Here is a 19,544-nt window from a genome sequence, read left to right on the forward strand (position 1 = left end):
AGTCATTTGCAAATTACTGTTTGCTGATGATTGTGTTTTACTGGCCTATAACCTCAGGGACATTCATTTGCTGTGATTGCTTTCCACATGCAGCAAAACGTTTTGGCTTAACAATCAGCCTGAAGAAGACAGAAGTCATGGGTCCAGCCTTGACCGGAAAGTATTGCAACTACTTCAGTTGTATCCATTGATGTTGTACCACTCAGGGTCATTGACAAATTTTGCTACCTAGGAAGTGTCATTTCATGAGATACAACGATTGATGATATTACAAAGCTCATTGGTGCAGCCAGCACTGCCTTCACAAAACTTCAGAAAATGTCATCTCTGGCATGAACACAGTGTCAGAGTGCAAACAAAACCTGGCGTTTTCTGCAATGTCATCATCACCACACTCCTCTACAGCTGCGATACGTGGAATACTTATCGATGCCACTCAAAATGCTTGGACCAATTCCACCTATGATGTCTATGGCAGATAATGGGAATTAAATGGCAAGATTTGGTTCTAAACTCTGAGCTCCTTGACTATACAACATCACAGGCACTGAAGCTTTTATAGTGAGCACGCAGATGAATTGGTGCAGTTGTGTGGTCCATATGTCTGACAGTAGAATACTGAAGACCATCTTCTATGGACAGTTGCAGACGGGAGCTTGTTTCAGGTGCAGACCAAGAAAATGTTACAGGGACACTCTCAACGCCAACCTCCAGTCTTGTAATGTTGATCTCAACGTCTGTGAGCTCTTAGCCCATGACAAGATCCAATGGCAGCCGCTTTGCCACCCTGGACTGAAAGATTCCAAGAGCTCAAAGATTGTGGCAATCAAGGAGAGACATGTGAGGCATAAAGCTAAAAGCAGCTCATATTCATCTACAATTGCCTTCACCAGTGGCACTTGTGGATGGGACTGTAAGGCTGAAATTGGTCTTTGGTCTCATCTCAGGATCCACAATAAGTAACTGTAGCTCATCCAAACTCAACAGGAGACTCCATCACTGCTGTCTTGAATGGTAGGTGACAGTCAACCCGGAAGGAGAGGGAGCAATAAGCACCATGGTACAGAGGGGTGAGGGAGGGCTCTGGCAAGTTTTAACTGGGAGTTGTGTATCTGCATATTTCTGAGAAATAAATGGGATGGAATTTTTAAACTGTGTGGCACAGTCAACATCTTGAGCAATGAGGGTTGGGGGGATTAAAAGACACAGAGGCGGAGAAAGGGTAGACCAACATGGCCGTGCTCTGACAGTACTCAGAACAAAGTTGTTTAAATCCTCCAGGACAGTTGTATTGTAATATAGCACAAAACACTTATTGGAAGAGGTCCCTTCCCCATGTTGAGTCTCCATCTATGATTCGGGGGACTCCTGGGCTTCCAGCATTGGTTCTACCTTGTGGATTCAGCAGAGTGACAAAATCCGGGATTTCAGGATCATTCTCCTATGTCTCGGTGTCCTACTCGACAACCACAGAGATGTCCTGGATGGTGTCCATAACATGCCGTGGTTCAGTGACAGCATCTCTGCTAAAAATATGGTCCAGCTCCTCTTGGTAGCTGCAGACTTGCAAGCTCTCCCAAAACCTTATTCGCAAAAAGAAAAGGAGTACTTGTGGCACCTTAGAGACTAACCAATTTATTTGAGCATGAGCTTTCGTGAGCTACAGCTCACTTCATCAGATGTTTACCGTGGAAACTGCAGCAGACTTTCCACGGTAAACATCTGATGAAGTGAGCTGTAGCTCACGAAAGCTCATGCTCAAATAAATTGGTTAGTCTCTAAGGTGCCACAAGTACTCCTTTTCTTTTTGCGAATACAGACTAACACGGCTGTTCCTCCAAAACCTTATTGTTGTCTCTAACATTCTTAGGAACCTCTTGTTGTGGCATTGGCTCTGGTCCTAAGATTGCCTCCTCCCTTTATTTACTCTGATAGCCTCTTGTAGACCAGTGCACTACAGTGACTGCTCTTCACCAGGACCTGGACACACTCCTCTCCCCAGAGGGCAATATAGATCAGGACTTCAGCAAAGGCCCACATATAAGCACAAGCTTGGCTGCTGAATAATTGTATTGTTTTTTTTTAATTCTAGATATGAGAACTCACCATGAGTTTGACTTGCAGAGGCCACACCTAGCTGTATGCCAACATTTAAATGGGGAGGTGACATCCAGTTAAGATGACTCTGGAGCAGTAGAAGGCACACAGGTGAACAGAGAGGCCAACACAGGTAGCCAACAATGCAGTGTAGGATACCAATGGGAGGCCTGCCATATAGATGCGGTACAGTTGTTTGAGGATAGGAGTGCATCTGCACCTTCTTGGTTTCAGGTAAACTCCTTCCACATCTCAGTAAATTTACTTCCAAAGCGGGTTTATCAATGCAGGTTAAAGTGCCAGATGATTCACAACAACAAATGTTGCAAGGCACATTATCATGAAATAATTCAAATGAATCTGCAACCACTTTCAAATGTACACAAACCCACAGTCTCCCTGCAGCTTGTCCCTAAACACACTCCACTGGGCAACCTTTATTCACACCACTGAACTAATTATTTATGTGAACAATCCTACTGCAGGCAATGGGAGTCTTTGCATGAATAGGTGCTCACCTAAGGCTTGCACAAATTTAGACCCATGTCTTGTCTAGAGGCGATTTCAAATGCATTATGGGCCTGCTCCAATGTCCACTGAAGTCAATGGGAATCTTTGCAGTTTGATGAGTTCACTTATATTTTCCCACGATACTGTCCCTCCTCTGTTGTGTGAGAAGTTTTGGACGGTCACAGTATTAAACTTTTTCAAGTGATGTGCCTAGTCTTTTAAGCATCACTTCTTTCCCCAAATCTTTGAGAAAATTACAGTCAGCTTCTATTTTTATAAGCATAATTATTTTAATACAAAAAGACAGACTGCGTGGAAATCAAACCACTAAGCAGGGACTTCACATTCACATCTAATTTAGCCCTTCTCATGCATGCTCTCCTCAGTTATGCTCAGAAGCACTTTTTCAACATCAGGAAGAGTTCATTAATAATCACGATATGATTTTTTCACAACGCAGTATTACCCATACAAGCTTTAGTGGATATCTTTTCAGGAGCAGAACCTGAAACAGTCAATATTTAGGAATGGCTCTTGTTCTGTGTAATTAGACATAGCTTCATTGACTTCAACGGAGTTTATGGTACTTAACATCAACAGAGGATGTGGCTTGTAATCTTTACACTGGCATCCAAGAAAGAGGTTCTACAGAGCTTTAAACAATTTACTTTGGTTTAAATTAGACTAACATGAAGTATATGGCACTTCCAGAACTCTTCAGATATTAATAGTGAAAGGAAAACCCCAGATTGGAGCCTTATAGCATGAGAAATGCATTGACGTCTCTTCTTTAGCTGCCAAAATTGCTTAGCTGACAGAATTAGAACAAATGCAGAGTAATTGAGTTGTTATGACGATCCATGACCCAGCAGATCAGAGTGTTCCTGTTCTGAAAAAATGATGAAAATATGGATTTGTATTGACCTTCTACTTTTGTGTTGAACTTACACACTTAAGTTCCACAGTTCGAGAGAAAAAATCACTCTATTTTACTTCTGACTCAACTTTCTAAATGGTATGAGAGCTGAAAAACCGCTCTGTGGGCTAGAGAATTTAGAGGGTTCAAGGTTTAGGCATCCTGGCAATCACAAAAACCTTGTTCAGCTGTGTCCTAACCCTGTAGGGACCTAAAGTCCCTAAGCACCAATGTTTCCATTATTAAAGTCCCCCTAGGCACCTACATTTCTGTTGGTAGGCATATGCACAGTATCAGAATCCTGACGCTGCACTGAGCTGGTTGGTGTCTAGCTCACACTGAAGCCCTAACAGGATTCACAAACTAAATAGTCTCCTGCCCTCACCTGTGGGGCCTGATCTGGTCTCCCACATATTCAGTGTTCAAACCACCGGGCAGTTGGGTAAGAGGGTGGCAGCACCACTGCTACCTCCTCTGTTTTTTCACAAGAAAGAAGTGAGTTGGCTTAGTTACCTAGCTGTGGGAGAGAGTTCATGGCTGTGCACCTTGAGTGGAGGATGGCATCTCCTTTCAGCCTAGAGTGTAGGCAGGGCTTAGGACAGCCACCTCTCTTCTGCGTTTCCTATCGGCTAGCTTAGGTTGCTTCTGGCTCAGTGTGATGGCTTCTATCTAAATTAATCTCTTTTTAGGCACCTAATTCTCTCCATGCATCGTATAGGGAGTCTGGCTAATAAACAGGGTTGTAAATTCCACTAGGTGGCAGGGCACCTAAAGGTTAGACTCCGCAATGCCCAATGCCCAAGTGAATCGAGCCCCATTATTAATTATTATTTTGATTTCATTACACTGAAACCTGACCCAAGTCCTTTCTTAAAACTCACTCCTGCCATGAAGCTTACAAAAACTGAGAATGAGGAAAGTAACTATTAAAAACAAACAAACCCCAAACAGCAAGAAACAGCAACACAAAGAGTAGCCACAATTTTAAGCACTAGCCCTGATAGCTGTGCAGCTTTGTCCCTCCTCTTTGCTTTGCTAAACTCTGGCTATCATCTTAAGGTAGACAGTAAGAACAAGTGTTGTAAGCTGTCTTAGGGCAAAGATAAATGTAATACTCCAATATCCTATATCATCAGAGACTAAGCAAGGACATTTCAGAAGGAATCGAAGACATCTGCAACTTTTTCAAAGTTCCTAGCATCTCTGCAGACTGACTTTTCACTTCCTGATGTTGCCACACTGTAGACTCTTCCAACAGATTTTGTCCCTAAACAAAGAGACTTTCCTATGGCTATTCCTCCTCCTTCCAAAGTTTATAGTATTTGGATCATGTAGCTAGAACACCATCCCAATACAGTATCTACCAAGAAGGAAAGGGGAGGTGTTGCAACAGTAGAGTGTCTTGCTACTGTGCCAGCTATGTTCCTTGGGTATATGTGCTAAAAGTTTTTCTTCTTGAGAAACTGCTTGGCTGTATTTTCCCTGACTGTAAAGATCTTCTGTTGCAGGTGGAATCTATAACACAAACAATTTCAATCCAGTCTGATTTTCCTATGAGCTTATGACTCTCTGAAAGACAGGGTTTTTATTACATGCTTGGAGCAGTGTGGTCTTTCCGATGCTCTTCTGACAAGACCTCAGTCCTGCGTATCTCTCTGGATGTCAATTTATACACTACATATAATTATTCTTATGATATTGTTCCTGTGAAATTTTGAGATACGCAAGACACTGTGCTATGCTTATGTATTTCAGTATCTATATTGTTCCTCAGGCTTCCATAATTTTATCATTGATGATGTGGTTTTTTTGTGCAGATGATACCAAAACATATCCCCTTTGTTGAATCTTCCTGCAGCAATCTCAGTACTCATGGACTGAAACTAAAGACCTAATCATTCAGAACCCTTTCAGAATAAATACAGATAAGACACAGGCTGCTTCTAAGGACTACCCAGGAGCTTTTTGAGGCGTACGGGGGAAGAAAAGGAAGTTGCTGCTTTGCTTCCATCTTAGCACCTTCCAGTAGGAGCAATTTGTCCTCCTCCCCAATGGCTCAAAAAGGACTTCAGAGGCAAAATCCTGAACTTATTGAAATCAATGGGACTTTTCTCATTGACGTCAAGAGAGCCCTAGTATCTGCCTGGAATCTTTAAGCAAGCTCAACCCTTGATGCAAGAAGCATATTAGTTCCAGTCAAACTTCCTTTTCCTGTTTGGAAACATGGGTCTAAATGAATCATAGTGAAGCAGCTAAGTGCTCGGAGGTAGTTTGATAAGAAAGGCAATGTTAGCATATCTTTGTTTATTACAATCTCATTTTTCCATATCTAAGCTGAACATAATACTGCTGGTCATATATATTAATAGTAGATTCCAGTGGATATATAATAAAGAATCCAGAGCCACTATTTGTTTTGTTATAGTATAACTAAATATGTTGATACTATATTGAACTGGGGGTGAAATTCTATAGTAATTTTAACACTTATAGTATCAAAAAAGACATCTTTATAAATCACATGTGTCATAACCATACAGCTAAGGGTAGCCTAGAATTCCTCCTTACCTGTAAGGGGTTAAGAAGCTCAAATAACCTGGTTGGCACCTAACCAAAAGGACCAATGGGGAGAGAAGATAATTTCAAATCTTGGTGGGTGGGGGGAAGGTTTTGTTTTGTGTGTTCTCTTGGGAAGCAGAGAAGCATCAGGTCAGAAAACTCCACCTATAAACCATCCTAAAAGTCTCTCGTATTACTAAAATTGTAAGTAAAAGACAGGCAAGGTGTGTTAGATTATCTTTTGTTCTGCTTATGAATTTTTCCTTTGCTGGAGGGAGGTTTATTCCTGCTTTTTGTAACTTTGAAACTAAGCCTAGAGGAAGTTCTGCTGTGTTTTTGAATCTTTTGTTACCCTGTAAAGTTATTTTCCATCCTGATTTTACAGAGGTGATTTTTACCTTTTTTTTTTTAAATAAAATCCTTCTTTTAAGAACCTGACTGATTTCTCTATTGTCCTAAGACCCACGGGTTTGGGTCTGTGATCACTTCGTAACCAATTGGTTAGGATATTATTCTCAAACCTCCCCAGGAAAGGGGGTATAAGGGCTTGGGGGGATATTTTGGGGGAATTGGAACTCCAAGTGGTCCTTTCCCTGATTCTTTGTTAAATCACTTGGTGGTGGCACAATACCCTCCAAGGGCAAAGAATTTGTGCCTTGGGGAAGTTTTAACCTAAGCTGGTAGAAATAAGCTTAGGGGGTCTTTCATGCGGGTCCCCACATCTGTACCCTAGAGTTCAGAGTGGGGAGGGAACCTTGACAACATGGAACTTTTAGAATTCATAATTTCAATGTATGTTTAGAATTTACAACAATGGATTCACAATTTTCAACATCAAAAACATCCACAGATTTTCCCTATTGCAAATTTAGCATCTGTGGCTAGAAAGCACCTGCTGGAGGATCTAATTTGTCCCTTGGGTTTCTACAGTTCTGTTCTGTAGAAAAATATGTGGGTCTTTTATCCAGGCTATTTTTGAACATCTCTGCAGCTGGTGGCTCAACAGGCTCCCTCAGCAAAATATTCCATAGTTGCATTGAAATTGTTGCTAGATGTTATTTTTAGTGTCTTTCTTTTAATTAACAGTTTTGTTTTCCAAAATAACTAGCACCCACTATTTAAGTTCTACACCAACTCATTAATTTCAAACATTTTGGGCAAGATCTTCAGCTGGTGTAAATCTGTGAATGCACTTCAACGGAACTGTGCCGATTTATACCAGCGGAGCACTTGGCCCGTTAAGAGCCAAACTATCCTCATACATTAGCATTCAGCTATCTCTGCATTTGAAGGGGAAGAATGTAGCATTTGGCTCTCAAACTTGCAATTGTAATGGCAATTTGTTTTCAAGGGTCATTGTCAAGGCTGATAAATAATAAATATTTCTCCAGCCGTCTTTTCTTGTATATCCAGGTCATGCATTTTTAAAAACCCTTCCCCGCCCCGCAAAAAAAACCCAAATGGTTCAAGGGCTCTTTTTGGTAAATATATGCCAACATACCCCACTTACATAGGGGACTCTGCAACTTATAAATTAACATCCAGTGTGTGTAAAAAAGAGAGAAAGCAATTTCAGTAAGCAGATACATTTCCAGGGTGGTATTACATTGGTCTCAAACTTTTCTATACTGGGATCCTGCCGATGTTGCTTCTCATCTAGCTAAAACACCCCTTTTACTTAGCAATATGGGAAGGGTAGGCTGGTTATGACCCCAGACTGAGAACCCCAAGTGTATCGTGAACAGAGTACAGTATCCCTAAGGACAATGTACGTCTCAACAGAGTGTCTACCCCATGTCTTCCAACTGAAGAACTGATCTCTCAGACCGTCATGCAATTCCTCTTACATTCTTACTCAGTCCTGTCTAGCTTCTGTTGGGCTTTCAACCAACCATGCCCAATTAAAAAAGACACTTTAGACATCATGTATATCATGCACATCTTTTTCCACAAGGCAGTAAATTGGCACCACCACAATGATGCAGCTCTTTGAGTAAAAAGGCTAGTGGAGTACTTCATTTACTAAAGCACCCAAAACCTCTTGACCATTTTATTCTGTTTGTTACTCTGGCTGTGAGGCGCCGAAATAATACTTTGCACCTTTAATAGAAGGACTACTTTACAGAGCTGGATATGGGTTATCCCCATTTGAAGATGGGGAATAAGGGGGTAGCTGTGATGTGGGATTCTGTCAGATATGCAGAGGATGTTGGGATGGGGAGAAACCAATGATAATCATATAAGATCAATTTGAAGACAATCAGTACAAATATTAGGCATTAATCCCTTTAAATGAGTCCAAACTATTTTCAGCCCTGAGGTCAACAGGGCATGAGGTTTCCTTTCGGTTCTGATCATGTAGTAACAGATGAGCCATTTTAAAAGACTGCTAATCAGTCGTGAATACGTAGTGACAGCAATGTTCCTTACCTGCTTGTTCATAAGTATGTAGATAATTGGATTGCATACGGTACTGCTCTTTGCCAGGATGGAAGGAATGATATATGCTACTGGAGAAACTGCACCTGGACTACCAAATGTTGCGAGCAGCGCTATAACGCCATAAGGCATCCAGCATATTAGATAACAGATTATTGTAGTAATCACCATAAAGAGGACATGGTATTCCCTTTTGCGGGCAGCATTCTTCCGGATTTTTCCAACCTGGTGAAAGGTAAACAATAATATCAACTTATGAAAAAGCTAGAACAGTCATTTTATCACTAAAGCAGCTTATAAATCTTGGACTACAATTCAAACTATCACATTCTGACTGACAAAAATAACTATAGAAGCAAACTGAGGGCCTGATCCAAAACTGATTGAAGTCAATGGCAATCTTTCCATTGATTCCTCTGGGCTTTGGATGATGCGCTGAGTGCATAATGCTAATTGTCAACAGAAACCAGAATTCCACTAGAGTTTTAAGAAAAGGTAGGAAAATGACAAAGTCATCACTTAGTTTTTCTTGTCTCCTAAAACATCCCCAGGTATTTTATAAAAGATGTACAATAATTTAACTCAGTTTTTTCCAGTATACAGGACTTGTTTGAAATGGAATAACTTCATGATATTTACAAAGGACCATTAAAAGTTTATCTGGTTGAGAGATCAAAATGAACAAAACAATATTAGCACATCTCCTGAGAGTTATTACAAACTTTCTCTTACTGGACTGTTTCGACTATATCCATACCCCTGATGGCCTTGGTAATATTAGTGAGTGCACAGAAAACTCATATTCCCCTTAGGAAGAAACCTCACTAGATATTGAAGAGGAATAGACTGTGTTTTGTGAATATATTCCCTTTTTTTTGGTTTCCCTACGTGCCCCCTAAACATGGAATTTTCTTCCTGAACATCTACGCCACAGAACCTCCTCGCTCCTCCATCCCCCATATTTACAGCCCAACTTTTCCCACAATATTTTAAACAATGATCCTCTCATTAATAACATAAAAAGTGTAATTCGAAAAGACACTCTCATTAAGGCCTCTTAGCCATGGCAGGGGGGTATGGAAGGGCCTTGGTGAAAATGAGTCAGACCCAAAGGATCTAGAACTTTGAGAATTTGTAAACAAAAAGGCAGCTCACATTAATATCAATTATCGAACACTTCAAAAAAAAACAGATAAGAATTTGAAGTGAACTGATTTTGGACAGATTCTGTTGTAAACTGCAGAAATGCACATAATGAAGGCTCTGTTTCAGGGGAAAAACATGTACATTAAATCATTAGAACCGAAGGTGGTAACTGTTGACCATTTGAGAGGTATAGCATCTTCCATTGCAATCTGCGGCATATAAGCCACGCAAATTCTAATGACAGCTGTATACTCAACCCTCTATATACTAAGCTGAGAGAGAGAGAGAGAGAGAGAGAGTATATACACCCCTGACTGCAAGTTATCAACAAATATTATTATACACTGTGACTAATGTTAAGTTACGTGGAAGGCAGAGTAATATGATGTGATGTCATTCTTTTTGGTGTGGCGTTTGTCTGGTACCACAGTAGCAAAACAAATACATTTTACTCTAGAGTGTGTACATAAAGCAAACACAATACTGCACTACACAGAAGGATTTTGCCAAATTTCCCAGGGCCCTCTAATACCAATTCTCTCTGTAAGTAGCAATAAAGAAATCCGGCTTTTCTGAAAATGTAGGGGGAAAAACATTTAGTAGGAACAAAGCTGCTTATATATAAATTGTATCCTATGAGACACATTAATAGATAAAAAGGTCCAATCATGCATTGCTTGTTCATATAAAACTCCCACTGGCTGTAATGGAAATTTTGTCTGATTATAGAGTGCAGGTCCAGCTCCTATAGGAGCTGGAATAATATTAGGGACTTAATATTAATAGAGGCAGGCAAAGTCCCCAGCTCAGTCATGTTAATCAGAGTTAAAGATTGCCAGTGAAGGCAGAGGCCTCAGACAGCACATTTGTGCTCCCTATTTTAGATAATGGCCCTGCCCTGAAGAGTTTACAATCCAAGTAGATGAAATAGATGAGTGATAAGGGAAGGGATGCCATGTAAAAGCATCGTACTGGGGCTGTGATGTTTGGCACACATCTAGCTAGTTCCATGGTTTTTATGGGTTTATTTTTACTGGTGTTGCCAACTCATGCGATTTTATTGTGAGTTTCACAATGTTTGATGTTTTAGTTAAGGCCCCAGCTCCTGGAAACAAGGGATTATGTGAGCATCTCAACAGTCATTTAAAAAAGGAAATTTCTAGCCCTCATGGTCACAGAGAAAAGCTTGAAAATGGGACCCAAGTGAACCCTAAAGGCTCAAAAGCCAGAAGGCAAATAAAAAAATTGCCTAAGGTATATTTTTTAAATCTCATGATTTTTAATGGACCTGACCCATGATTTTTTAATGTTTGGCGTTGGCAATATTGTTATGTGTTTATGTGATCATGCAAGTTAGGTAAGCTCTCTTCTGCTTCCTGATTTTTTTATATCATGTTCTTCCCTACCCTCCTTCTTAATAATAACACCTAGCTCTTATATAGCACTTTTCATTCGTAGATCTCAAAGCAGTTTATAAAGGAGGTCAGCAGCATTAGCCCCATTTTACAGATGGAGAAACTGAGGCACAGAGGGGGGTGTCAGGAAGTGCTGGAAGGTTTAAAAGGGTAGCTAAAATGTAATTGCGTTCTGCAGGGCTGTTCAACCTACAGCCAGCAGGCTATGCACAGCCCACCAGAGCATTTCATAAAGCCCCCAGCCTGCTTCAACACAATATACTAGAGGTCCATTCATTAGTGTTTTGTCATCAGGTTTACATCATTTTAGTTTACACAAATAAACTTTAATAGCTTTAATAGTTTAATAGCTTTCTTTGACAGGATAACGCCTTGTGGATGGGGGGAACTGGAAGATGTGGTATATCTTGACTTTAATAAGACTTTTGATACTGTCTTGTATGACCATCTCATAAAGAAAGTAGAGAAATACAATCTACTATAAGGCGAGTGAGTAACTCGTTGGAAAACCATTTCCAGAAAGTAATTATCAGCGGTTCACCATCAAGCTGGAAGGACATAACAAGTGGAGTCCTGCAGGGATCAGTTTTGGGTCTGGTTCTGTTCAATATCTTCATCAACTATTTAGATAATGTCATAGAGAGTACACTTATAAAGTTTGCAGATGATAAGCTGGGAGGTGTTGCAAGTGCTTTGGAGGACAGGATTAAAATTCAAAATGGTCTGTACAAACTGGAGAAATGGTCTGAAGTAAATAGGATGAAATTCAATAAAGATAAATACAAAGTACTCCACTTAGGAAGGAATAATCAGCTGAACACTTTAAAAATAGAAAATGACAGCCTAGGAAGGAGTACTGCAGAAAGGGATCTGGGGGTCATAGTGAACCACAAGCTAAATATGAGTCAACAGTGTAATGCTGTTGCAAAAAAAGCAAACCCCATTCTGGGATGTATTAGCAGGAGTGTTGTAAGCAAGACATGAGAAGTAATTCTTCCGCTCTTCCCAACGCTGATTAGGTCTCAACTGGAGTATTGTGTCCAGTTCTGAGTGCCACATTTCATGAAAAATGTGGACAAATTGGAGCAAGTCCAGAGAAGAACAGCAAAAATGATCAAAGGTCTAGAAAACATGACCTATGAGGGAAGACTGAAAAAACTGAGTGTGTTTAATCTGGAGGAGAGAAGACTGAGAGGGGCATGGTAACAGTTTTTAACGTAAAAGGTTGTTACAAGAAGGAAAGAGAAAAATTGTTGTTCTTAACCTTTGAGGATAGGACAAGAACCAATGGGCTTAAACTGCAACAAGGGCAGATTATGTTGAACATTACGAAAAACTTCTTGTAATGGTAGTTAATACTGGAATAAATTACCTAGGGAGGCTGTGGAATCTCTATCACTGGAGATTTTTAAGAGCAGGTTAGACAAACACCTGAAAGGGGTGGTTTACATAATACTTAGTCCTGCCGTGAGTTCAGGGGACTGGTCTAGATGACCTCTCGAGGTCCCTTCCAGCCCTAGAATTCTATTATTCTAAGTGTGTAAAGAGACAATACTGTACAGAGAAACAATATATGTAAATACATATTAAATAAGCTGAACTTAAAATATAAATCAGTACAGGTGACTTTAAAACTTATTAACAAATGCTGTTTGGCCCACGCAAGGTCATGCTTAAGTTTATGTGGCCCTCCTGTGTAATAAGGTTGGGCACCACTGGTGTGCCATCCCAACAGTCTAGTTTTTGAGGACATACAATGTATTTTTATGCATTTAACTCAGTTGTCATTGCAGCTTTATAGTTCACCTTTAAAAGGTGTTACCTTTTAAAGTTCACCTTTATAGGTGTCAGAGAGCCTCAAATACAATACACTTCAAGGTTATCAGAGGCCTGAAAAATTATGTTTTTGCCAGGATCAAGAACACTAGGCAATAAAACAATAAAGAAGTGGTTACAGTCCATATTTTAAAACAGATATTAAGAAAACCACTAGATCTTATTTGCAATAATCAAATATGAACCCCTCCCAGAGAAAGCTTTGTGTCTAGACAAAGAGAGGATTGGACAACAACAACCGAAAGAGTATTCAAAACCTGTTTCCATATATATGGCAACTGAGTTTATGTTAAGCCTAAATTAATTGCAATGAGGTTCAAATGTTTTGTTTCCGCTATTTTGAGTGAAATGTATTTTAATTAAATAAAGCAGTAAACTGAAATGATAGTAAAAATACATATTGAGGTCTGGTTTTGTATCTATAATAGAGATTTATCTACACTGGGCTTGAAACCACTAGCTACCTCTGTACAGCTGCCCCAATGCAAATTCCTAGGATGAAACTCTTACTCCTGCTACAATCCCTGTACTCTGAGGGGAAAGGCTGAAGCAGTGTGAAGTGGCTCTCTAAGCCCCGGTTCTGATTCCCCTGGCACAGCTGCAAGTCTGCCTTCTCAGGGCAAGCCCCGACATAGGGAGCATACCTATAGGGTGTGGAAGGGGTGTGTTGGGGCTGTAGGAGCTGCACTGCAGGGATTCCAGGCTGTGCAGCAGCCCAAAGGACAGCACTCACAGGCTGCTGTGACTGTAACCCAAGTAACACTAAGGGCTGAGGAGCAGCCCATGACTGGGAGAAAATGATTGTTGCTTAAAGCCATCATAGCTCCCCTTCTTCCCATGGCTGTCAAATGAGGCACAGCAAAGAATCTCACCCCTAGCATAGATATGATCTGTAGCAGTGCAGTTTATTTGCCCTGCTTTTATCTTGGATTAAAAAGGATGTGGTTCTACAAGTCACGCTGCATTGGTGTAAACCACGGCTACGTTAGGAGTCTGCATCAGTTCAGCTATGCACATGGCTGAAATCCCAGTGTGGGGAAAGTCTGTATTTGTTCTGAAGATTAGGGAGCCAACACGTAGATGGACTTGTCCTGGGCCAAAACTTACATGTCTGCTTTGTTACCACTGATCTTAGAAGACAAGTTATAGTTACAGCCACTCCTGGAAAGGACGTAGTATGGCTGAAAACACTCATGTAGTGACGACTTGTGCCTGTCATCATAATGACATTTATACTTCCTGTGGTCTCTAGATTCTAGACTACACAGGCTCTGGATGGGTTTCTAAATCAGATGAAATATCAGGATGTTGCAAACTCCTTCTATATTATACATAATGTTCTTTTAACACAATTTGTTTGATAAGGTTGCGAAGTCAAGCACTCAAATGTTAGAAAAGGCCACAATTAAGGTTTCTTGTGCAACCTTAATTCAGCTTTCTTGTACATCTGTCTTATGGCACAATCTTTAATTACATGATCACACATTATTTATTCCATTATTATTATTAATTTCCTCCCTCATTCAGTACAGCTCCTTGTCAGATATGCTCTCCTGCCTCCCCTGCTTCCTAGTCCCCTTGTCCAGCTACTCCCTGTCTTCACCATCCTGCAACCCAGCTCCTCATCCAATCTCAGTGTTCTCTACCCCCAGTCAACTGGCTCCCAGTCCCCCCTCCAATTTCCCTCACTAGCTCTGAGTACCAGTCTCCACCACAGTTCCTAGTCTCCTTTCCCAACCAGTCCCAGTCTCCTGCTCCAACTCCCAGTCAGAGTTTCTCCCTCTTTGGTCCCAATCTTATTAGACTCCTTGTGCCTATCGACTCCTTTCCCTGTCCCCCCCATTCCAGCTCTGCATTTGATTCCCCTTTGCATTCCAGTCAGGCAGCTTTCTCCTCCATGGGGCCATTGAGAGCACAGTAGACACTGGCTCCCTGCTCTCTGCTCTGGAAAAATCTCCCAAATGTTAGTTATGAACTCTTACTTGGACATGACCAAATATTTAGCTATACTACCAAAAACCGAGACATAATGCAATAATCATAATCAAGTGCCAGTCCCGGGTTATCTAGTCAGTTAAAACTTCTGGAAATGAAAAGGAAAAAACAGAAGGGAGCTAGACTTTTTAATGGGAAAGTCACAGTAGAGAAAATGAGAGCAGGTAAGAATCATTTTTCTTCCTTCAACAACTACTCAAATAAACCAGATAGTCTTCTCTTTTAACTGTCAATCATTAGACACTTAAATACTTCACACACTTTCTATAAAAGCCCAGGCATCTCCCAAGATAGGCAGTGATTAAAATGTTGGTAGCCAGCAGTTGATGACCTTGGTTCTCTCTCCACAATCTGGCTACCAGTCTCAAAAAATTAAATATGAGCTGTTAAAAAGCTACTGGAAAAGACAGGAGATGGAAGAGGTAATCTGTCTCAATGTAGTTATCAAGCCTGGTAACATGGTTATTGGCACTTTATGAATATCAAGCTATACACAATGTCTTTGAGTTTACAGTAGGTAGATTACCATGGGAAAGCTGGTAAAAAAGGGTATTTAACTTCAAATGACTGTTCAAAACAAATGCTAATACCAAAGATATGTAAGATCCCTCTAGAAATTAGGAATCAAACAAAAACTTCTGCTTTATCAATGGCCTGTTACCCTCCTATGGGATCTGATTCAACACAGCAATTTAAGTACATGCTTAGATCCCACTGCTTTAAATGGGATGTGCTTTGGCTGAATTGGAATCATAATGCATTTGTTAAAATCAGTAGAAAACACAAAATGAATAAGTCACGACATCATAAAAAGGGTGCTTTACTCTTATTTATTTTAATACCGTTGTTATGATTACAAGGTCAAGTCAAATCAAGGATATTTTATTAACCTAACTCTGGCATTATTGGAATCTTGGGTATTGAAGCTGGAATAGTTATTGATCCTAATATTAATGTTTCAGCCTAAAATGCAAATACAATGATAGACCTAAATTGAGGGCCACACACAGCCCTTGACCCACAGATGTTATTCATTAATATCAAGTAAACTCTTTTGTGAACTTAGGGAAGTCTATGTTCCTCTACCATTAATCATTTTAGCTGAGAGGATTCTCTTACCATAGTAGCTAAATGTTTCTTAATAATATTCTGACTTGGTAAACACCTTCTCATGCATTAAGTCAACCAGTTATTGCTCCATCATAAACTGCTGGTAGGATTTATTTCCCAGGACCAGATTAGCACACAGCATAGAAGTCCTAAAATAGTTAAATTCATGTGTTTTTTCTTGCATATCTTTGAATTACAAAATCCAGCGAGTACAGTTATTTTGGTTTCCATAATAAAGCCTGGTTTTGAGAAAGTGAAACGTATTGCCCTCTTTTGGTGCATCAGATTTATGCCTCATCCATTTCTTGTTCCAGCAAACTGAAGCTAATGGGCATATATCACACTGAATGCAAGCCTTTCTATGGGGTAGCACTGAAATTAATTCAGTTTGTTGGAATACAATTTAAGCTCTTTCATTTTCAGGATCAGCAAAACTATATGATACTGATCTCGCAGAGAACTTAATCTTCACCTGTGCACTAAGCCACCTTTCTACTCACTGATCCTGGCTGCCCAGGAATAAAATCACCCCCGGAATGACATTCATGTACTTCACAGCGTTAGACTTTTAGAACTTCCCTGCACCCAGCAGCCACAGCTAGCCTCACCGCCCACCAGAACCAACTCATAAGGTGGTTGGGGTTTCACTGGAGCACAGCAAGTAGCTATCTTCACTAGAGGGGAGTCATGACCATTGTGGCCTGTGTATTCTGGAACTTCATCCCTGACCTTCCCTCATGCCTCCACTGGGACTTGTGAGAACCATTCCTAGGAAATAATTCAATCTATGGGTCCATTCAGTCCTGAGTGTGAGGTGTGACAGCAACCAAGTACAAGCAGAGCTTCTGATTGTTACTCGTCTGGGTCAGACTAGAGTTGATGATCTCAAAGTGAAAGGTCTAGTATCTTATTAAGACTTTCCCAAACCATCTAGTCCACAGAAAATACGGAATCGTAAGAAGGGACTGGGTGTGTTCCCACCCCAAATTTTGTAACAAATAGTTTCTACTGATCACTGCTGGTAGAAAAATAATTTGAAAGTAAATAACCTTGGATGTAACATTTGAGAATTAATACGCCCGCAGGCTTTTCTGGCAAACTGTTGTATTCTGAATATCAAATACACCTCACAGTCCTTTCAGTCTCCATTTTCCACATCTTATTTTCTTCACATATATGATTTTTTCAGACAGATGAATGATGTGGAAGTGCTGCTGTAAATGTCAGCTAATGCGCTCTATTGCCCTGGCTTGCACCAAACATACTCCACTACCACTAAAGGATATAAAAATAACATTTCAGAGAAGCGAATATTGCCATAAACAATACATCTGGTTATGAAATTAGACAAAAATGCTGCAGGGACTTCATCTTTAGCATTATCCTTCTTGACCCTAGAAAGAGGTTTTTTCCGTTATTACCCCCACAGACTTTCACACTTCATTGTCTGACTTTCTCTTTTTCCATCTACTTGACAGTTTCCTTTAGCCTCTTCAGTTCATCAGTCCCCTGGAGAAAGAATATTTTCAATGGGCCAGATTATGCTTGGCCTGGCCCACACATGAAGCACAGGGGCTTCTCCCTGCCTTGTCACCCCATGAAAGGACCAAATGCCCCAGGACCCCCTGTTTGGTGGAGCAGCAGTCCTTGATTTGTAACTGTACGTCTGAAGGATTGTTCTCCAGAAGGCAGTATTCTAGACTGCCGGAACTCATCAGGGAGCTGCAGACAACAGGCTTTGGCTACTGTGTTTTGCTATAATTAAATAACAATAATTAAATTGTAGTATTGCCAACCCCAAGTGTTCAAACTCTATGAGCCAGGCCTCCCCAAAATCATGAAATTTTAACAATTATATTACAATTTGTCTCCTGATGTTGAAGCCTTTAGGTTTCATCTTTTTGACTTTTCTCTGCAACAATGAAAGGTAGAAATGTATGGGTTAGAAGGGTTTTTTTTGTTTTTGTTTTTAATGAAAGCGGAGATGCTCAGGTTATAGCATGATTCCAGTAGCTGGAGCTTTAACAAAAACACCAAATATTAGACCTGTGATAAAACTGAGAGTTGGCATGGGTGTGATTAAATATAATCTCTGTGCCTTAATGCTAGGGCAGTGGTTCCCAAACTTGTTCCACCACTTCTGCAGGGAAAGCCCCTGCTGGGCTGGGCCGGTTTATTTACCTGCCGCATCCGCAGGTTTGGCCGATTGTGGCTCCCCAGTGGCCGCAGTTTGCTGCTCCAGGCCAGTGGGAGCTGCTGCAAGCGGCGGCCAGTACATGCCTGCTGCTTCCAGCAGCTCCCACTGGCCTGGAATAGCGAACCGCGGCCACTGGGAGCCACGATTGGCCGAACCTGTGGACGCGGCAGGTAAACAAACCAGCCCGGTGCAGCAGGGGCTTTCCCTGCACAAGCAGCAGAACAAGTTTGGGAACCACTGTGCTAGGGTGACCAGACAGCAAGTGTGAAAAATTGGGACAAGGGGTGGCGGGTAATAGGCACCTATATAAGACAAAACCCCAAAAAATTGGGACTATCCCTATAAAATCGGGATATCCGGTCACCCTAATTAATGCAGAGTAAACTACACCTGTGAGCAGGGACTGCTTGCCATCTCTTACCTCTCTAGAGAAAATTACCTGAAAGGGGACAGGCATAAGTGGGACTGAGGTGGGACTAATTCCTCCTCTATAATACCAGCCTGCAGAGCAGAGCTAACATCCCAAGGCCAACAAGTTGCATCATCTCAATGGATGGTGCTGAATGCACACTTCTGAGGCACACCAGGAATTCTGGGAGAGACTGCGTCTCCTGGAGCAGTTTCTCCTGGTGCTCTCTCAGCTCTGCACGATTCCTTGCATGCAGCAGTGTGTATCTTGCACAAACTATATCGAATAGTTGGATTTTTTTGTAAATAAAAAATGAAAAGCAGAGTAATCTGTAAAAAGAAAAATAGATATCTGCTATCCTTCCTGGAGGTGGAATTGGCAGCAAGAAGACCGGAGTTCAAAATCTAGGGGTTCATCTTAACAATACAACACAGACCCGGCTCAAGTACCCACCCAGTAATCTAGGAAAACTTAACACCACCCCGGGTGCCTCAAAGAGGCAATACAAGCTCTGAGTCTGTGTACAACAAAACAGAACTTTTATTAAAAGGGAAAGGGAACCAAACATTAATTTGGGAAAACACCACAACCACATCCAAAAGCATGAGCTCATGAGCAAAGCAGACCCCACAGTACATTGGACAGTGTCCCTTGCCTCAGTTTCCCAGTCCAATGAATGAATGTGCCTTTAGCACATCACTCCCCTCTCCCTCCACTGCATCCCATTCTCAGCTGGTTGTCCTTGACCCAAAATTCAGAGGTTCACCTCCTACCCCTTGGCAGGGGAGCATTGAGCAATGCCCCTCAGCTCACACAGAGACCAGAAAGGGGACGTAGGTGCAGCTAGCTCTGTAACTGTGATTTATTGGTGGCAGCGTGTGGGGGTTCATGACAGTGGCAAATTTCCAGTAAGTG

At 41.1% G+C, this 19,544-nt stretch overlaps 1 protein-coding gene across 4 annotated transcripts in view; it reads right to left on the minus strand.

Moving 5' to 3' along the window:
• LOC125639514 (opsin-3-like) overlaps window positions 1–19,544 on the minus strand; it is a 137,005-nt gene that overhangs the window by 32,554 nt on the left and 84,907 nt on the right. For 3 of the 4 annotated variants that reach the window (XM_048856787.2, XM_075130211.1, XM_075130214.1), the window contains exon 4: window positions 8,513–8,746. In XM_048856787.2, the coding sequence (XP_048712744.1) occupies window positions 8,513–8,746 (234 nt within the window). Of the gene's footprint in view, window positions 1–2,872; window positions 3,497–8,512; window positions 8,747–19,544 lie in introns of those variants that run through there. The other variant, XM_048856796.2, reaches the window with a different exon arrangement.

This window comes from Caretta caretta, chromosome 1, assembly GCF_965140235.1.
Source record: "Caretta caretta isolate rCarCar2 chromosome 1, rCarCar1.hap1, whole genome shotgun sequence".
In the NCBI taxonomy this organism is placed as follows: Eukaryota; Metazoa; Chordata; order Testudines; family Cheloniidae; genus Caretta; species Caretta caretta.